At 37.1% G+C, this 18,708-nt stretch overlaps 1 protein-coding gene and 1 long non-coding RNA gene across 2 annotated transcripts; one reads left to right on the plus strand and one right to left on the minus strand.

Annotated features, from left to right (window-relative positions):
- Window positions 1-5,921: 5,921 nt before the first annotated feature.
- LOC130083961 (uncharacterized) lies at window positions 5,922-6,790 on the plus strand. The gene is made up of 2 exons (XR_008806883.1): window positions 5,922-6,030; window positions 6,074-6,790. It is a non-coding gene; the product is annotated as an uncharacterized LOC130083961 (long non-coding RNA).
- armc1 (armadillo repeat containing 1) lies at window positions 6,738-18,488 on the minus strand. Its single transcript, XM_056249049.1, has 7 exons — window positions 18,257-18,488; window positions 17,318-17,526; window positions 15,843-15,934; window positions 12,443-12,632; window positions 12,226-12,342; window positions 10,754-10,828; window positions 6,738-7,220 (listed from the first exon to the last, which is right to left on the minus strand). The coding sequence occupies exons 2-7, from the start codon at window positions 17,477-17,479 to the stop codon at window positions 7,029-7,031; spliced, it is 828 nt and encodes a 275-aa protein (XP_056105024.1). The 5' UTR covers window positions 17,480-17,526; window positions 18,257-18,488; the 3' UTR covers window positions 6,738-7,028.
- Between the last annotated feature and the right edge of the window lie 220 nt (window positions 18,489-18,708).

The raw sequence follows: 18,708 nt of genomic DNA on the forward strand, positions 1-18,708 counted from the left end.
TGAACCAAGTTCAGTGAATTTATGAATTTATGATGTGTCATTGAGTATTCTTCCATTAATGTTTTTTGGAATGGGATGACATTTAGCCATGTGTATCATTTTAAAAACAACAAATCAGAAAGTGCCTCAATTTACTCTCCCAACCGTTGGACCTATTTGACATAAAATGTCTCGCAATAATAACGCATGAAATAGGCCTATTGTGCCATGTTTGCCAACTCATAAGTTAGACGCTAAAGTGAATATGATAAACGCATTATTGTCGGAATGACAATATGTACCTTAGGTTGCGGAAAACACTCTTCCTGTTTACCTTTGTAACTGCCAACAGCTGAAATTGTATCAAAGCTCTTTCCCTTTTTATTCTCACTTGTTTCATATTATATACATTTCTAAATATAATTTTGAAAAGTTTTAATGGTTTTCTAAAAGTATTTAATAGTTCTAAAAAAATCTTTAAAAGAATGTACAGGTTTGACATAATGGAATTTCTCTCATAATTTGTAAAAAAATCTCCAAAGGATCCTACTAAAAACTAAAATTCACAAAAAAATATATATTATTGTGTAAGTGGGACTTTTATGGACTAAATATTATATTATATTGTATTATATTGACTAAAAAAGTAACTAAAATATTCGTCAAAATTTCTACTTGATCTAAACAACTTTGATTGTTGGTTAAATTTGCCTGGATGATTTAGTCACATTACATAACATTTTTTACTAGAATATTATTCTAGACCATACCATAGAATAATGTTACCATGTGAAACAAGTTTTTTAGGTTACCCGAAAAGCACTTTTTACAGACCAGGATCTTATTTGATTTGTCGATATTTTTTTTTATCCCATTAACCTCTTGGGGTAACACTTTATTTTGATGGTCCCTTTTGAAAATTCTGTTGACTATAAGTAACTTTGCAACTTCATGTCAACTAACTTTGACATGTCAACTAACATGTCAACAGACAGTATTAGTAGACTGTCTGCTTAATATCCGCTTACTCTATATTGTGATGGTCCTCTAACAGACATACTGACTATAAGTAACTTTGCAAGTAGGCCTACATGTCAACTCATTCTAACCCTAACAGTCTACTAATACTATAATGAGAGTTAGTAGACATGTAGGTGCAACTTTACTTATAGTCAACATAATGTGTTAAAGGAACCAACAAAATAAAGTGAAACCGGATCTTTTAGGGTTGTTGGTTGTGAAAAATGGCAGGAAATTCATAGGGTGGGAAGGAGTTGACATGTAAAGCGGTTATCAGAATGGGTCTTAGTCTCAATAAACACTTGCACACTGCCCTCATAAAGCTGTCATCAAACACTTAAGCACATGACAAGGGAAAACATGCACTTTGTCCTTAACTGTGATCATTTAGTTAGGAAGCAGCACTTCACTGAATGAAAATCATAGCAAACCAGCGCCTCCTAGTGTCAGGACTGACACATTTACTGTAATAAAAGTGTCAGACATTTCACCAGAGGCTTGGAGAGGTCTCACTGCGTAGCTCTGGCTTTTGAAAGCCTATAGTACTGACACAATTACCCCCAGCTAAACCTGCCATACGAGCACAGTATGGTAGCCATATGCATGTTTTCTAGGCCCGTGGCCCAGTTGCAGTAGCTGACCCACTTCACATCACGATAGTGCCATAGGGGTCTTTCAGAGATGAAGGTGTGTGTATGTTGGAAAAGGTGCATGGAGATGATTTATGAGGCTTTCTCTCCGCAAGGCCTGTTGGAAGAGCAAAGCAGACTTAAAAGACTTTGCCCTGATATCTCCCTAAACACAGCCCTGATATGCCAACACATTCTCATCCTTTGGCGTCATATAGGTGACGCCATATGACATTTCGTCGAAATTTTACGCACATAGCATCCTTTAGCGTCAATATAACACGCACTGTTATGGGTAAGGTTTAGGTCTGGGGTAGGGTTACGGTTATGACGCCTTGGACTCTGCGTCTCATAGTGACGCTAAAGGTTGCCATGTGTGTCGGATTTAGACGAGCGTCACCGTATGAGCCTTGGGTTCTGCGTCTCATATTGACGCTAAAGGATGCCATGTGCGCAAGATTTCGACGAAATGTCAAAACCGTCACATGTCTGACGCCTTGGGATGAGAACGGGCTGGATATGCTGCTAAACTTTTTTCAACGAATCTACAATTGGATTAGGAACTTGTTGATTTCCTTAAAGCTCAGTGATATAACAGCATAATCCTAGCTGAACGTGTCTCTACTATCTGGGCTGGAGGAGGTGGGTGACCCTTATGGCTCTTTACACCAACCATCATGAACAAAACAGATTTCCTGCCCTCCGCTCTCTTTCTCTTCTTCTACTGCAGGCCATTGAGAAATTAATACTAGAAAGGATGTATTAAAGGGACAGTTTAATTTCAACAAAATTTCTGTCATCACTTACTCACCCTCATGTTGTTCCAAACCTGTATGACTTTCTTTCTTCAGTTGAACATAAAATAAGATATTTTAAAGAATGTTGGTAACCAGACAGTTGACAGCACACATTGACTTCCATAGTATTTTTTCCCCTACTATGGAAGTCAATGGCTACTGTCAATTGTTCGATTATCAGCATTCTTTTAAAGATCTTCTTTTGTGTTCAACAGAAGAAAGAAACTCATACAGTTTCGGAACAACATGAGGTGAGTAAATGATGACAGATTTTTTTTTTCAGGGGGGGATGAACTAACTCTTTAAATTGATCAAATTGACAGTAAACACTTTTACATTGTTACAAAAAAGCTATTTTAAATAAACGCTGTTCTATTCCTAAAAGAATCCTGAAAAAAATGTATGACGGTCTTCACAAAATATTAAGCAGCACAACTGAAAAGTTTCTTGAGCACCAAATCAGAATATTAGAATAATTTCTGAAGGATCATGTGACACTGAAGACTGTGATGATGCTGAAAATTCAGCTTTGATCACAGCAATATATTACATTTCAAAACAAAATAGAAAAGTTATTTTAAATGGTCAAATTTCACCATAATACTGTATTTTTGACTGAATAAACGCAGCCTTGGTGAGCATGAGACTTATGACAGACCACAAACTTATGAATGGTAGTTTAAATGATATTAATAACTGTTCGAATGAACAGACAATGAGTTATACACAGACTTATTGAAACGAAACCTTATTTTTCACATTTCAAAATTCACACACACCGATATAAGCAATAAATGAAAAATACACATTTCTAAAATGCCTTGCCCCATTACTGTAAAAGCAATTGGTCTCTACAAACTGAGGCATGAGTCAAAATTATTTGCTATGGTAAATCAACATTTGAAACCTTTAAAGCCATAGTAGTAGTAATTCACGGTAAGTAGGGATGTCCCGATACCACTTTTTCACTTCCGATACCGATACCGATGCCGCAGCTTTGGCTTTTGCCGATACCGATATTAATCCGATATTTTTATTTTATTCTTAAACTAATAAAAAATATAGCAATTTTCTCAATTAGCCACCTAAAATATACCTCCTATATAGTCCACAACAACAGTTGATTATGAAATATTGCCACCCTTTATTCAAACACTACAAAAAAATAAAGAAATATATAAATGAAAGAAAATACAGGTACTTCAGTACTTAAAGCTAGCTAGCTACCAACAGGTTTAAAGTTAAAACAATTTAAACAGCAGCATTCTACATTGTAAATACCAGTACAGTTTTTGTTTTTTAAATCAATTAGAATTTCTATAACTGTGTGTTAAACTGATTATCACTCTTGTGTGTGTTAAACACAATCTACTTAATACAGACAGCTTCATTATAAAGATAAACAACAAATCCCCAAAATATATGATCATAATCTATGACAAAAATGCTATTATAAACTAGATTAGTGGATAATACACATTGCTCTTTTTATTGTTGTAAAATACATTCATGAAAAACAAGATAACAAAAATGAAAAAGATAATTATTTTAGATATAGCTAAATCTGCTATAAAATTGAGATGTTTTAAGTGTATTGCACAGCTATTTAATGAGGCAGCAACATTAATAATTATTAATGTTAATAAGCTTTAATTGCGTCAATGCATTATGATATGAAAGGCTCCAATACAGTGCGGCACAAAGCGCTTATGCGCATCCCGAGCGGAGAATGATGCGCTTGAAGCCACGTGGAGTTCCAGCACGCAGCGCGTCGAGTCCGCTTTGAAAAGTTCAAAGCACAACGGAGATACATATTGATGGACAGTGTATTATACAGTATCTATCTATGCAATCGTTTATTGAGCCTTTTCTTTTAACAGTTTTAAATTTCAGTTACTGTGCGCGTGAAGAACAATTATAGTGCTCTGACTCTAGTGTTGTGATCAAACTGACAGCGTCCGACACCCGGTAGAGGGTAACACGATTGAGTTACAGCAATAAAGTCCAGCAAGATAAAGTTGTTTTATGCGAAAACATAGACCTTTATCTTACAGATCAAGTATAATAGTATTAACATTGAATCATCTTGAAGATAGTTTCATCATTGACTGCAACCGAACGCGACGCGCTGTTTGAATGCTGAATGGAGAATGACTGACAGCCGCGAGAGGGAAAAATTTACGTGATCTTGAATTTAATTACTTAAATATTAATTTATATCTCACATAATAGCTTCAGTACACTTATAATAGAGTGCACGAAAACGTTATGGTACTTTAGAATGTTTTTGTGCATTTTGTGGGGCTTAACAATAACACATAATACCACAATATCGGATTTGGATCGGCCTCGTCTGATCGATGTCAGATCGATACCCGATCCCGCAAAAATGGCAGTATCGGAGCGATACCGATCCTGAGTATCGGATCGGGACATCCCTACCGGTAAGCAGCTTTCACAGAAAACTGACTCAATTATCAGATTCTCAGGCGCTTCTTGGTGTCCGTGAGCATCCAAGCTTTTATCAAAAAGAAAAGAAAAAGAAAAAAACAGCAAGCAAGTTGATAGTAACAAATTGGTGTCACCAAACCTAATGAAATGCAATTTACAGTGAAAACAAAACACAACAAACCAAATTTATTTTATCTATTTAATAATCCTTGTCATTACTGTGAACAGCCAAGAATTCTGTGTCCTAAAACTCTTTGTATATAACAGCGAATATGCCATGTATGAGAAGCTACTAAAATCTACTGTCTGCCATGGGCTCTGGTTCTGCGTTCCTGGAATAACAGTGAACAGTAGCCTAAGGAAGGATGATGATGTACAGTACAAGAGGAGGGAAATAAAAAGTACAGAAAATGCAAACCTCATTTCAATTTGGACTTTGTTCATAAATATAACACTGATGGCCTCTCTCTCATCTTGCACCCAACTAGAAGCACGCCACTGTGTGTGGAGATTCAATGCTGTACACTAACGCTGCTTATAACAAATCCTTAATGTGAACAGACATGATACGAGTTAAAAAACAAGTCTCTTAAAGCGCTGCTGATTAAATTGTCAAATTAGGAAAAAATACAAAAGTGTGCAAACACTGATGCTTCACAACAACCAAAGTTTTCCAGCATAATAAGGTGAAAAATGAAATCGATTTCAATAGAACAAGTTACATTTAGAAAAGGGCATGTATTGGTTTGTGTAGACTCATTTTGATATCGATGCGAGTCTCCTTTTGGAAACACCCTAAACGGAACGCAATGGTGACGTACACTAGACCATCAGTTGCGGGAGAATGTACACACATCCTAAATGCGATATGCGAGGTCAGTCGATCGTCTAAACTGTTAAAAGACACCATAGGTCAGGGAAATCTCAGAGAAAGGGGCGAGGGGTGATGGTCATGCAGAGGTGACAGGCACATATATCCCGTCAGATTTGACCGGATCATGCATTTGGCTAGCAGGTGAACCCACACTGAAATGATCATGTGTATGCCCTGAAAAAAACATTCAGATTTAAGGTATTTAGAAATACACAGAAAAAAAAAAACATTTATAAATGGTCAGAATGGCATAATGGAAAACTGTATTGACGCTTAAAAGGTAAAAAAGAAAAAGAAAAAAAAAGACAACCTTAGAGTATCAGTTCCTAAAGGGTCAGAGCTACTTTACAACATATTTTAGTAGTGTAACAAAGGTTATCTGGTGTTTGGCACATGCTGTAACAAACAACACACAAAAAAAGGTTAGTATTACACACATAGTAACAGCCAATTCGTGGTGACTTCCCTTTACTGGAGACATTAAACCGTTAATTATTATTACTGCACACCAACCAGTGCTGGTGTTTTAATGATGTATCATGTGAAATCAGGAACCATCACTGCGTATTTCAAATTCAAACCTAAAAAAAAATAAAAAAAATAATAATAATCATGTCTTGAGAAGGCTTTAGAAGTTCAGCCGAAGCAAAAAGAGGATTTAAAACCGTGAAAATGAATCACATCAACAAGCTACGTAGTCGAGGCACACACAGAAGGAAAGGGGTTCAAAAAAAGGCATCAAAAATACAGCATGCTTTGAAAAGTGCTGACAAATAATAACATTAGGATTATTAAATAATTGGAAAAAAAAGTAGTTGTTTAAAATGTACAAGAAAGCTGAGATGAAGGGTTAGAACACATCAGAAAACACCCAAATTCATAGAAATGTAGAAAACCTCAAGGTACGACCCACTCAGCGAAACCCCGGGCCGTTGTTTAGTCTCAACAGACACGAACCCGCAAAGAGGATCTGGGGCGAATCGTTCGAAAACCTTCTCCCAACCAAAAAAAAAAAAAAAAAAAAAAAGTGAGTAAGAGAGAGCAGATACACACAAAACTCTTTCTGTGAACTTCTCCCGGTTGCTCTCAGGTTTTAGTGTCTTGTGTGGTGCGTATGCAGCGTTAACGTGAGTTTCGGAAACAGGTTGGATCGCGTACCATTTACAGCCGCCTGTCATGGTGTTTTTATAAAGTTGGAACACGGTTATAAGTTTATTGTGAGATGCGCTCAGCAGTCTGCAGGCTGTAAAGAGGCGGAGCATGCGGGGAGTCGTCGGGTCACCAGTAAAATGAGCGGGACAGGAAGTTGGCGGCCGTGCTTAGCCAGGTCACGCCATCTTGCACCGAGCCCAGTCGCGTCACAGCCTTGTGCTGCTCCTGAGACGGGCTCTCGTCCTCGGGCAGATAATCCGGCAAATTCATGTTCTGCTCGACCACCACGTCCGAGTCCTCTTGGAATGGGATTACAATCTGGATGAGAGGGAAAAGAGAATGATGGGAAGAATGACCCATTTTGTTTTAATTGCTAAGCTAGCAAGCAATACAAAATGGAATTAAATATGCAAGCAACAAAAAAAACAAGCAAATAAATTAGGCAAAACAACAAAACAGACGGCTAACCATCTGAGTAAACGTTTTTCTTATATAACAAACTATTAGAGCAGAGCAAATACTGAAATACAAAATATTATACAAATATTCAAAAATTTGTAGGTTATATAACATTAAGATACACGACAATTCAAAAGATTTTCTTTATATACCGGTACACATTTATTCAGCAAGGATGCATTTTTTTTCTTCTTTCCATTCATCTAGTAATCCTGAAAATGCATCAGTTTCCACAAAAATAGTAAGCAATATAATAATAATAATGATAATAACAATAAGTAGAACTTATTCTTGAGCACCAAATCAGCATATTAGATTTATTTCTGAAGGATCATGTGGCTGCTGAAAAATCAGCTTTGCCATTACAGGAATAAATTAGACCTTAAAATATATAGATATATGAGATATATGAGGTTAATACTAATATATTAAGAAAATATTAAGAATATTTTCTTATATTAAGCAAATAAATGTAGACTTGAGGAGAAGAGACTGATCCCAAACTTTTGAATAGTAGTGTTTATACAAAAAAGGTACACTCTTCCCCAACTTCTCAATATGGAATGCATTAAAAAATAAAAAATAACTCTTGTAAAGCAATTAAACAGGGTTTTTTATATCCTCATTAAAATACCTATAGAGTTGGGAGTCAATTCTTTGAGTCAACTATTAAATTGCATTGGTTAAAAACATTGATTCAACTACTTATTTTGAATCACTCAAATATTCAAAAAAGCCCTCATGGCATTTTTAATGTATTCAAATGTTTAAATACAAAAAATATTGGTGCACATGATAAGACAATAATAATAATATTATGGATAACCATCATAATAATGTTATCATTACATACGGTTCTTTAAATTTTGTGAAAAACTGTGTAGAAAACCTAACAATATTTTACTTCTAAGTGGTCAATTTTATCCCTTAAAACTCATCTTTGATAACCAAAATTACATATTTAAAAAACATTCCAGTGAAAAAAATTCATCCCTTAAAATAGCTTAAATGTAACTCATTTAGTACACGCAGACCCATGAATACGCAAATTAGTCCCCGCCTCCACTCACTCACACCAGCTCAGAATACCCGATCCACTCGGTTAACTTTACTGTAGTAAACGCTGCACAATGGCAAGTGGAAATACTGGTTTAATTCAGTGGAAGAGTGAATTATACAGGCTTGTCTACAAGTCGATGTATCAGAAATGGTGATGTGTTTCATGTATCGCTCTCTAACATGTCGGACACATAACGGTAATTCATGATTAACCTTTTACTTGACGACGTTATGTAACAAATGTTACACACAAACCATGTTCACATTCGCCACCTCACAGTCAAGTCAGCTGCCTTCTAACAATCAGTATCCTCAGAAACGCTTTGAACAACTAAGAACGTCAGTGGAGAAAGGCATAGTTCATCATAACATCGTAATATACATCATATACACGATTCACTCGAATAGAATAGCTATATTGCTAAATGTTTCCAATTTTTCATATCAACAAAAAATATAATGAGATAATCTGGCTTCTCGAGACTTCCCTACTTAGCAGCAGTTAATGATATGCTAAAGCCCGCCCCCCTCATGACGGGATTGGTTACAACATATTTGTGAGGTAGAGAACAAGGGCGATTTCAAACTGCGTTTTTGAGACTGTGGCCCTGTCCCAAATGGCGCACTTCATGTGGACTTTCGGTCTCGTGGACTTAAATTGCGCGTGCTCGCCGAGTCTACGAGTCCGTAGGCCGTCCCATTTAGCATTTTAACGCTCTGAAGTGTGCTCAGCAGCGCCCCCTTTGTACCCTTGAAGCGGTCTTCCGCGAACCCCGCATAGATGCAGGCTGCACGCACTTTAACTACCCAGGAATCCTTGCGAAAGGCCAATCAGACAACGGATGGGAGGAGATTTCGCTCACGGACAATTGTTAACATGGCTGACAAGAAAATATTTAAGTGTAATTATCATTATGGTTTTTATGACAAGTTTATACAAACATTATGATCATCGACCAGTGGTTGATGTCTCAAACATAGGCTAATAATAGCGAGCTGAATAATACGTTCGCATTATGATTCATTAAATAAATAGAACAGAATGTCAGGGCTTTACTGAGTCATATGTAAACACAACAACAATAGGCAGCATATTTCCCCGAACCTGTAGCTCTTCCTGTCCATAACAACAATCAGACAGTCTTCCTGTTTCCGGCGTGACAATCGAGTCTGTCCCAAAAATACCTCTCAATGCGCCCTCGCGGACTCGCGCTAAGGGCCCTATAGGTCTGCACTACATGACGTCACCGAAGTGTGGACTCTGAGGAAGTCCACAAGTCCGGAGTGTGCCATTTGGGACAGGGCCTGTCTTTTTTTCACTGTAGTTTTAAGGAGAAATACCCAGCAATGGTGTTACTTATGAATTTGCACATGGTTAGTCTTAAATTATATTAAAAACATATAAACAACATTAAAAGCTTGACTTTCACCACAGGGGGTCTTTTAACATTTGGAATCTACTAAAGAATGGCTGTTTGGTCAAAATTATTACCATTATTTAAACCATTATTATTACCATTATTTAATATCATCATAAGGTTCAAAAGGTTAAGACATTTTATTTTTAGTTATTTCACTCTAGCCCTAATTACTATGTAGCTTTCTCTTTGTGCGTGTTCAAGCAGAAAAAGTTTGATCTACAAGTCGATATCTCAATCAACTGCGCCACCTGCTGGTTGTTAAAGGAAGTGTGTGGTAAAGCAGTGTTCCAGACCGCAGGGCTGACAGCCACCGGAGGTCATGACTGTGCCGCTGCAGGTAGAGATCGCCCTTCCAATTCAACCAGAGAGGACACATCTTTCTTTAATGACCACACACTGCATGCAAGAGAGTGTGTGTGTGTGTGTCTCCAGGGCCCTCTGACGCAAGGTTTCAGGGGGAGAGGGACATCCTGAGTGATCATGTGATGAGGGGAAAATGAGTAACTCTTCTGAAGGGGAGGAATAGCAGGGTTCACCCTATCAGATAGACAGCACCAGCTCCACATGACAAACTGCATTACCCTCGGCTTTCTCACGGTTTTGAGGACAGACGCAGCCGCGACAGCATCAGCTAACATCCTCAGGTAGAGGTAGTCAACAAAACTTAACACAGCTTGAGAAAGGGATAGCTCATCCTAACCTCAACACTGTTATATTTTCTCTCTCGTGTCATTCGAAACTCATTTGATTTTACATGGAATGCATAAGGAGATCAATTTTCAAGATGATTTTTTTCTTCCAGAAAAAGGAAAGTATATAATAACGGAGGCTGTCTAAGCCCCAAAAAGTGACATGAAGACTCATATTTGGTTCAACTATCCATTTTTAGATGTGTTTGTTTGATTCACTCACCTCCGATCCGTCTTCCCCCCTCATTACCTGCTGTGCCTTCATGACTTTGGTTGAAGCTATAGCAGTTCCCAAGGCCTGGGGAATGAAAATAATTGCATGAGAATGCTGAAATGGGTTTTCTAACAGCATCCATAAAGAGTGATTTGTTTCTTCAGAATCATTTCCTTCGAACTGTTGGTTTCAGTGAACTGGTTCAATTGATTTATTATTCTTTTTTACATCACCAGTCAAACATTTTCACAGACGTCCCAACCTGGCATTTTAAATGTATTAAAATATACTATATTTTTTAAAAGTCACTTATGCTCACCAAGGCTGCATTTATTTGTTATGTGACATACAGTAAAAACAGTCATATTGTGAAATATTGTTCGCGCCCGCGCATCCGTGCCGCGCATCCGTGCCGCGCAGCAAGCGCGCTCCACACTCCGCACAAACACTTGCTTGGATATGCGTCAAAACTTGTGTTCATTTGTAATAATCTTAGCCCTCCCTGTATTATTATCGTCTAACCAGTAGGCTATTATGACTGACATTTGACAAATTGCTTTGTTCCTTTTTTGGATAAAAGCATCTTCTAGCCAAAATGTAGGCTAATAATAATAATAACAACATTGATTATTTGCGTTTATAACTATAAATGAGTTCACTTAAGACAGTAATATGTTTATCATAAAATAATGTATTAATGTTTTATTTTTATATAACCTAACATTTAAAGTTTTTGAATTGTTTTTGTTTTAGGCTTGAAGTCTTTTATTGCTTTTTATATTATAGGCTACTGAGCTTTTTCCTTTTAAAAATTGACATTAAAGATACAAGTAAATGTCGTTTTTTAGAAAATTTAAAAAAATTATCAATTTTGAAAAATAAAGTTTAAACATAATGGTATCCATGCAGCCAATTGAGAAATAAAATTTCGTAAAACGGAAAAGTTTTATGTCACTTATTTGATTTTCAATTAAATATCTAAGCATTGTATATAAGGAAAATAAGTCTGTATGTGAATATGGTTTCACCAGTCTAAAAACGAATAAAGATGAAAGCATGATTTTAGTTAAAAAAGGAATAAGGAATGGATGCAAAAGTACACCGAAGGTAGTGGGAGGGAGTGTCTATTGTGAGTTTAGAGGGCACATCAGCCAGAGCTGTAGTGTGTGTGTGTGTATGTGTGTGTGTGTAAGTGAGACTACTGCCTGCTGAACAGAGGGTCGCCGAAAGAAGAATCTGAAGTGCCGATGTTTCGGCTACAAAAACCCGCCGAACTGATCCGAAACCAGCCCAATTTTTATCCACCCGCCCAAACTCATTTTTGCCCGCAAAATAGATTGCAAAAACGCCCAATCTGGCAACCCTACATCTAACCAATTTTTGGTTGGAATAAAAACAAACAATATACTCAATCAAGGCAACACTAATTTCATTTTTAGTCTATAAACGGTCATATTGTTTCTGCTAGATTGTGATCTCACCTCGGCCTTCAGGTCCGAACGGATCCTCACCACGCATCTCTTCACAGCCATTTGGAAGGTAAAGCTGATGACTCCTTTGATCTTTAGCAGTGCCTCTTCACACAGACTCCTCCGAGTCTGACATAAACAGATACAGTGTGTCAAATTGTGCAAATATCTGAATCTCCATACACTGCGATTAAACGGGTTACAGCACAAGTTGTTTGATTGCAGTTACCGAATCATCAAGCCCGTCGATCTGAAGCACCACCGTTTTGGCCCGCTTGTTCGTGCCGCCCAGGAAAAACTGAGCTTTTCTTCGGCACGAGGCGGACGCTCCCGCCTGTTCGGCCTCCGCACTGCTGGAGTTCTGCAGGATCTCGTAGATCTCAGAGGCTAGCAGCTTCGTCTCGCCTGGCGACGTGCTCCTAGACAAACACATCACAGTTCACAGTAGGATTCACAACAGATGAACACTTTCGATGAACAAAGAAATAATTGAGCAAATATGCTCGTCTAGTCTTTTTAAAAGAGCATGTATTGTACAATTCAGTGCTTGTCTGTGCTGATATTTGAAAAGGTCACCACTCCGGCAGACAAGGGGACACGACATAGATCTGTGCGGGGGGTAATCTGCACACATGAGGGCTTCAGAAAAGAGCTTGAACAAACTAACCTTTAATACTGAAACAACACTGTGATTCATCTAGAGCCGTGCATTCCGTTTGGTTTAATATCACAACTAAGTATAATAGCATATTGAATGTAAAGTACACTTGAAAATTAAGAGATTGATGCCTCATATAATGAAAAGCCTAAATAGAAAATATACTGTACACAAGTAGTACTCTAGAGAAAATAAATAAATAACAATAATAATAGGGAGTGGGAAAAGCTGCAAATTTGCCCATTAGGCAATGTAAATTTAAATGTAAAATTAATAGGATAAAAGGATGTCTGTCATCAACTGAAATTGTCTATAACAAGGTCAGAGAAACATAATAAAATATTAAATAATAATAAAACAAGTTAGGTATTATGACACAAACAGCTGTATATATGTGAACGAGTTACATTTCAAATAAAATCTGGAAAAAAATGTTTATGCAAAAATAATGCAACTACAACAATAATATTTGTATTACTCTTATATTATAATAGTCTTATTGTGCTGCAGAATTTTTAAAGCATACATAAAACTTTAATATTCAGAACATTTAGTTTTACATTTTTAGAAAAAAGGGTTAAATTCTAGATTAACTAAACGGATAAATTTGCTAAAAAAAACATTATGTCGTAAAAATGCCTAATATTCTCATGTGGATCTCTCATCCATAGGCAGTTTTAGATGATTGCCCCTTGCTAAATATACTGTCACAAAAATGATGCACACTGAGGTTACCCCTTGGTGCATCTTACCCCCCTCTCCCCTATGGATTGGGGGACAAAAAGGCCTTAAATACAGAACAAGAATGAAAACAAATGGAAAGTTATTAACATTTTCTATTTAGCCAGTCTATTTCTTGGTGGCTAACTATAGTCAAGTGACCTGTTCATTTAATGAGGTTAAAAAAAAACAGCAGTTCATTGACATCATTTTAGATCAGGCATGACATCAGAATCTTGATTTGCCCTACAGGCGCTAATGGGGGAGATGCAACTCTGCCATCATTCATGCAGAGTTACAGGAACGGGCATCTGCTCACTGGCATATCTGAGCTGCCAGACCTCCAAGCTTCCCATGTACACCTGAGGGAATGCTGACGGCATCTATATCCTCCGTCGAAAGCAAATTGTTTATCAACTTCTGCAGCCAATAACAGCACATTCACATATAGGTCTTGGAAATTACAAAAAAAAAAGTCAGAAAACACTGAATGTTCCTCATGAAAACAAATACAAGCATTAGCATAGGTTACTTCTGAGCTCTGTCGTCTCATCAGGGGTGATGAAGGATTTCTTCACTTCCTCTAGCCATAAAATTTCACAGACTGGGGCGATACACAACCTCTACCCAAAGTCGTTGTGCCGGAAATAGTGACGGGCAGCTTGTGGAACTGCAGGGCACTCCTTGATGGCATCTGTGCTAACTGAAGTGACTGGTGAATGGAAGGGGGCGGGCAGGGAGTCGCCCTGAGAGAAGGATAGGCAGCTCTCTGCCAACCATCGGCACTTCTGTCTGTGAGGCTCCATGTAAACAGAAGGCACTCGCCGTCTAAAAGCCTGCAGACTTTCGCACTCGAAATAAGCCCGAACTGCAGTGTATATATACATATACTTGGATATTGCGCCTCTATAGTTAGCCTTGGGGTGTAAAAAACATGCAGTTGAATGAATATTTAAAGCATCAGCTGGCATATACTTTAGTATTGTTTGACATGTGAGGTAAAAGAAACCCTGATTTCTCAAAGCATAATCTAACAAAGGCTCAACAATACAGATTTTTTTTTCTTTACTAGATCAGATTTGCCTTGCCACTTTTTACATTTTTCACTGGCCCTGTTACATCACATATAATATATACATACAATGTACAAACACACACTTTCTATTCAACAAATAATCCTGAAAAAAAAAAATCTGCACCAAATCAGCATATTATTTCTGAAGGATCATGTGACACTGAAGACTGGAGTAATGATGCTGAAAATACAGCTTTGGCATCACAGGAAAAAAATAACATTTTAAAATGTATTATTAATTTAAAAAAAAAAATCTATAAAATATTTCAAAATATTACTGTTTTACTGCATTTTTTATCAAACGAGCATAAGAGACTTCTTTTAAAAAAGTATACTTGTAATAATAATATAAAAGTAGCAAATACTAAATTTTTTAGAGACAAAAAGGTAAAACAAACAAAAAACTTTAACTTTACCAGGCTGAACCTTATATTAAAAAAAACAACAACTGTGAAAGGTTTTTATTGACAGCTATAATGTAACTAAATATAAAATCATAAATATATTTGGAAGACAATTGTGGCTTCCTTATTCTCAAAATTTCAACAACAAAAAAAAATACATAAGTTTGCAATGGACACAATTTATTTATTCTTTTGCATAATTGATAAGTGTAAGAAGTACAGAAAATGCAACACTGGCCTGGATAGAGCAAGTCACAATGATGTCAACTAAACTAAACTCTCACACTGGCCATCCTTACAGTTGAACCCTGAGTTATGATAATATTTCCCTTTCTTGCCAGTATAATAACTGATAACTGGTAAATGTATAATAACTGATCATTGAAACCCCCATATTGATCAAGCAATATTCTGAATATGGGCACTGAACATGAACTCAATGTCAATGGTGGTATGATTTTCTCTTTTCTCTCTTAGACTGACCTCTGCTGGACATCAACCGATGGCAAGCAAAACAAATGCAATCGTGCACCAAATCAGGTTCCTTGACAGTTCGCATTACGCTTAAACAGCAAGATCGCATCATCGCTCCCATTTAGTTTCAAAACAGACAAATCCGCTTATGACAGTACGACCTTTCTCGTGCTCTTAAAATCTGCCCACCTCACACATTCACTTCAACTAAAGCTGCAGGATGAGGTTTTCTGCGGAAAGTGCAAAGCGAGCTCATGTTGCCTTCATGTTTTGTGGCAGCATGATGGGAGCGACTTACTTCTGCATGACGTTCTGCAGGCTCAGCATCATTCCCAGCTCGCCCTTCATCTTCTCCCTGTTGGCGTGGCATTCTGCCAGGTAGCGCACCGCCTGGAAGGACACAGAGCCATTAAGGGTCACGCAGGGCCATTACAGAGGCATACCGCCAGGCACCGCTGTGAGAACAAATCCATTAACACAACACCAGGACTACTCGGGTCAGATTTACTGTGTGCGAGTGTGTGGGGTACAAAATTCTGAGGGCACATGGAAAATCTGGGGTTCAAACCTGGAAATAAAGTTTTATGATTTAAAAAAAAACGCAATGACGACAATATTTCTAGTTCAGCACTATTTTTAGGTCACTAATCAAATAACTAAATTTGTTTGACCAAATTGACCATGTCAACTTGTCAACAAAGGTTTTTTCTTGCTTCCACTGATGCTCTGTAACATTCTCAAAACATGCTGGAGAACATGGATCATCCAGATGTCTCTGTCTGTCTTACAGAAGAAGGGAGGAAACACTTCCTGTAGAAGTTAGGCTAAGCTTTGTGACAATATTGGACAGCAGGTGGCAGTCTTGTGAAGTGTCTTTGGACAGCTGGGAGGGCATGGAGTGATCTGATTGGTTGATATGAATGCCTTTATCAAACAACTGATGTCAGACTATTTGAGTTTAATAATAATTACGTTCTTATATTTTTTCATAATTATAATAATAGTAGTGTTATAATATCTAATAATAAAAGCAACCGCTATATTAGGTACAAATTATTATTATTATTTGTACAAGTTTATTTGAGTTTAATAATAAATTATTATTATATACATAACAATAATACTATTATTATTATAAATAATAATAAGCCACAATATTAGTTACAGATTGTTATTATTGATATAAATATTATTATTATTAACTCAAATAACATTGTTATTATGTATTATTATTATTAACAATAAGCCATTATATCAGTATGATATCATTATTGTTGTTATTATTGTGTATACAATCATATCCTTTTTATTATTATTATCATTGGTTACAAATAGGTGGCAGTCATGTGTCATGCATCAGGGCCAGCTGGGTGTGCTTTGAGTGATCTCATTGGCTGATATGAATACCTTGATATCAACAACTGGGACATTTAAAAATGACTGGAGGTAAAAGAGAGTTCTAAAATCATAATTGCAACCCATTATGCTTTATATTGGGATGTCTGAATCTGAAACTGAGACTGCTTACTGCACACTATAATAAACTATTCATTAGATTTCCAAGAAATGTGGAAACATTGCTATGAAAACATTGCTGTTTATTAGAGAATATCGACATCTACCAAAATTATTCAAAATATTCATGATTATTATAGCATAACGTTGGAATTACATTAGAGTTCCTTACCCACTATACTAACATGGCAGAAAGCATCTTACAGGTTGCTATGGCAAGAATGTCTGCACAATTCTTGACTGCAAACTGGATCTTACCAAGAGCGCAGAGTAGACGACTTGTGGGTTGGGGTGGTCGAGGAAGAGAATGAGGCCTGGCAAACAGCCTTGATCTTCAACAATAACTCGCCTGTTGAGGGGGTCAGCAGCTAAGTCCCTCAGCTGATTCACCACAGCCAAGGCATCCGGCTCCCCACTCATGGTGCTCCCACACCAAGGGCCATGCACAGAAAATACACTGATCTTAGCTGAGGGGGGATCAAAAACACAATTAGATCATTTCTGATACCATGGAACTCTTTGTTAATGACAGAAAGCACACTAAGATGTATGATAATAACATAACAAAAGCTGGTTTAAATTGAATGACATAATTTTCAGTCTGCTTAATGTTTAAAATACAATCTTTGTTATATTTTAAATATATTCTTTAAACAAAAAAATAAATAAAAATAGGTATACTGCCTGACGTCAATCAGTCAACAGGCATTTTTGCCTCGCGACACCGTAGCATTGATTTGCTGATTATCTTTATACACGTGGCTTATTTATGGCTTTCATAGTGCACTAAATGGCCCATGATATTAATATAGCATAACGAGGCCTTTAACGGGGCCTGTGCTAACCGGCTAACATTGACACGGCATCACAAGACAATGACACTCTCGAATTCTCACATGGGGCATAAAACGGCATGTAAAAGCAAACATTTGGCGCTGAATGCTCATTCATATTTACTCTACAGACATCAATACAGGTGGATCTGAATGTCTTTCTATGAACAAAAACAATGACAGCACGCAAGACAGAGAAAGGCAGAATCTACTTCTATCGGGTCATATATAAATATTCACAGATATGTAGCCAAAAAATATTGATAAATGTACAATCAGTGTATTAGTTTATGATGTTCGTGGTCTCTATCTTGTTAACCTTGTGTGTGTGTGTTGTGGCACTGTTGTCCACGCATAACCTTACAGCAAACCCGCCCAGGACGGCTCCTCGCTTCAGATGATCCTGTCCAGTCAAAGGATCCCAACAAATGAACTGCTGATGGACACGAAACTGGATGTAGCTCGTGTAATAACGAAGAGAGTGAATATAGTTAAAAGTCTTTATGACAGCTGTTCTGGTCAGGTATATTTGGCCATTATCTGCGGAGCTTTAACACCCTGTACAACACTTCCTGGAATTAGACAGACCGATTGGAGGGTATGGACTATGACATCATGCGTTCTTGACCAATTAGAGAGGGTTTTACTAAGATACATATGAATATTTCATAATAACTGTGCTTCACATACAATACTTGTGAGCATTACAGATCAACAAATCAGAACTAAAACTTACTAAAATATTTGTTTGTTTGGCTGCTGTTATTTTTTGTATTGTAGGAATAAAATGAATAAGAAGCAAGTGAAATTTATATT

The sequence above is a fragment of the Rhinichthys klamathensis genome, unplaced genomic scaffold (genome assembly GCF_029890125.1).
Source record: "Rhinichthys klamathensis goyatoka isolate OS25496 unplaced genomic scaffold, OSU_Roscu_1.1 h1tg000059l_1, whole genome shotgun sequence".
NCBI classification, from domain to species: Eukaryota; Metazoa; Chordata; class Actinopteri; order Cypriniformes; family Leuciscidae; genus Rhinichthys; species Rhinichthys klamathensis.

Coding starts and splice junctions, on each gene's coding strand:
- armc1 (XM_056249049.1), bottom strand. CDS start 17,479: ATGAGTGGGGAGCCGGATGCCTTGGCTGTGGTGAATCAGCTGAGGGAC. Junction 12,343..12,442: donor TCGACGGGCTTGATGATTCG/GTAACTGCAATC, acceptor TGTTTATGTCAG/ACTCGGAGGAGTCTGTGTGA. Junction 7,221..10,753: donor GGGGGGAAGACGGATCGGAG/GTGAGTGAATCA, acceptor CCTCTCATCCAG/ATTGTAATCCCATTCCAAGA.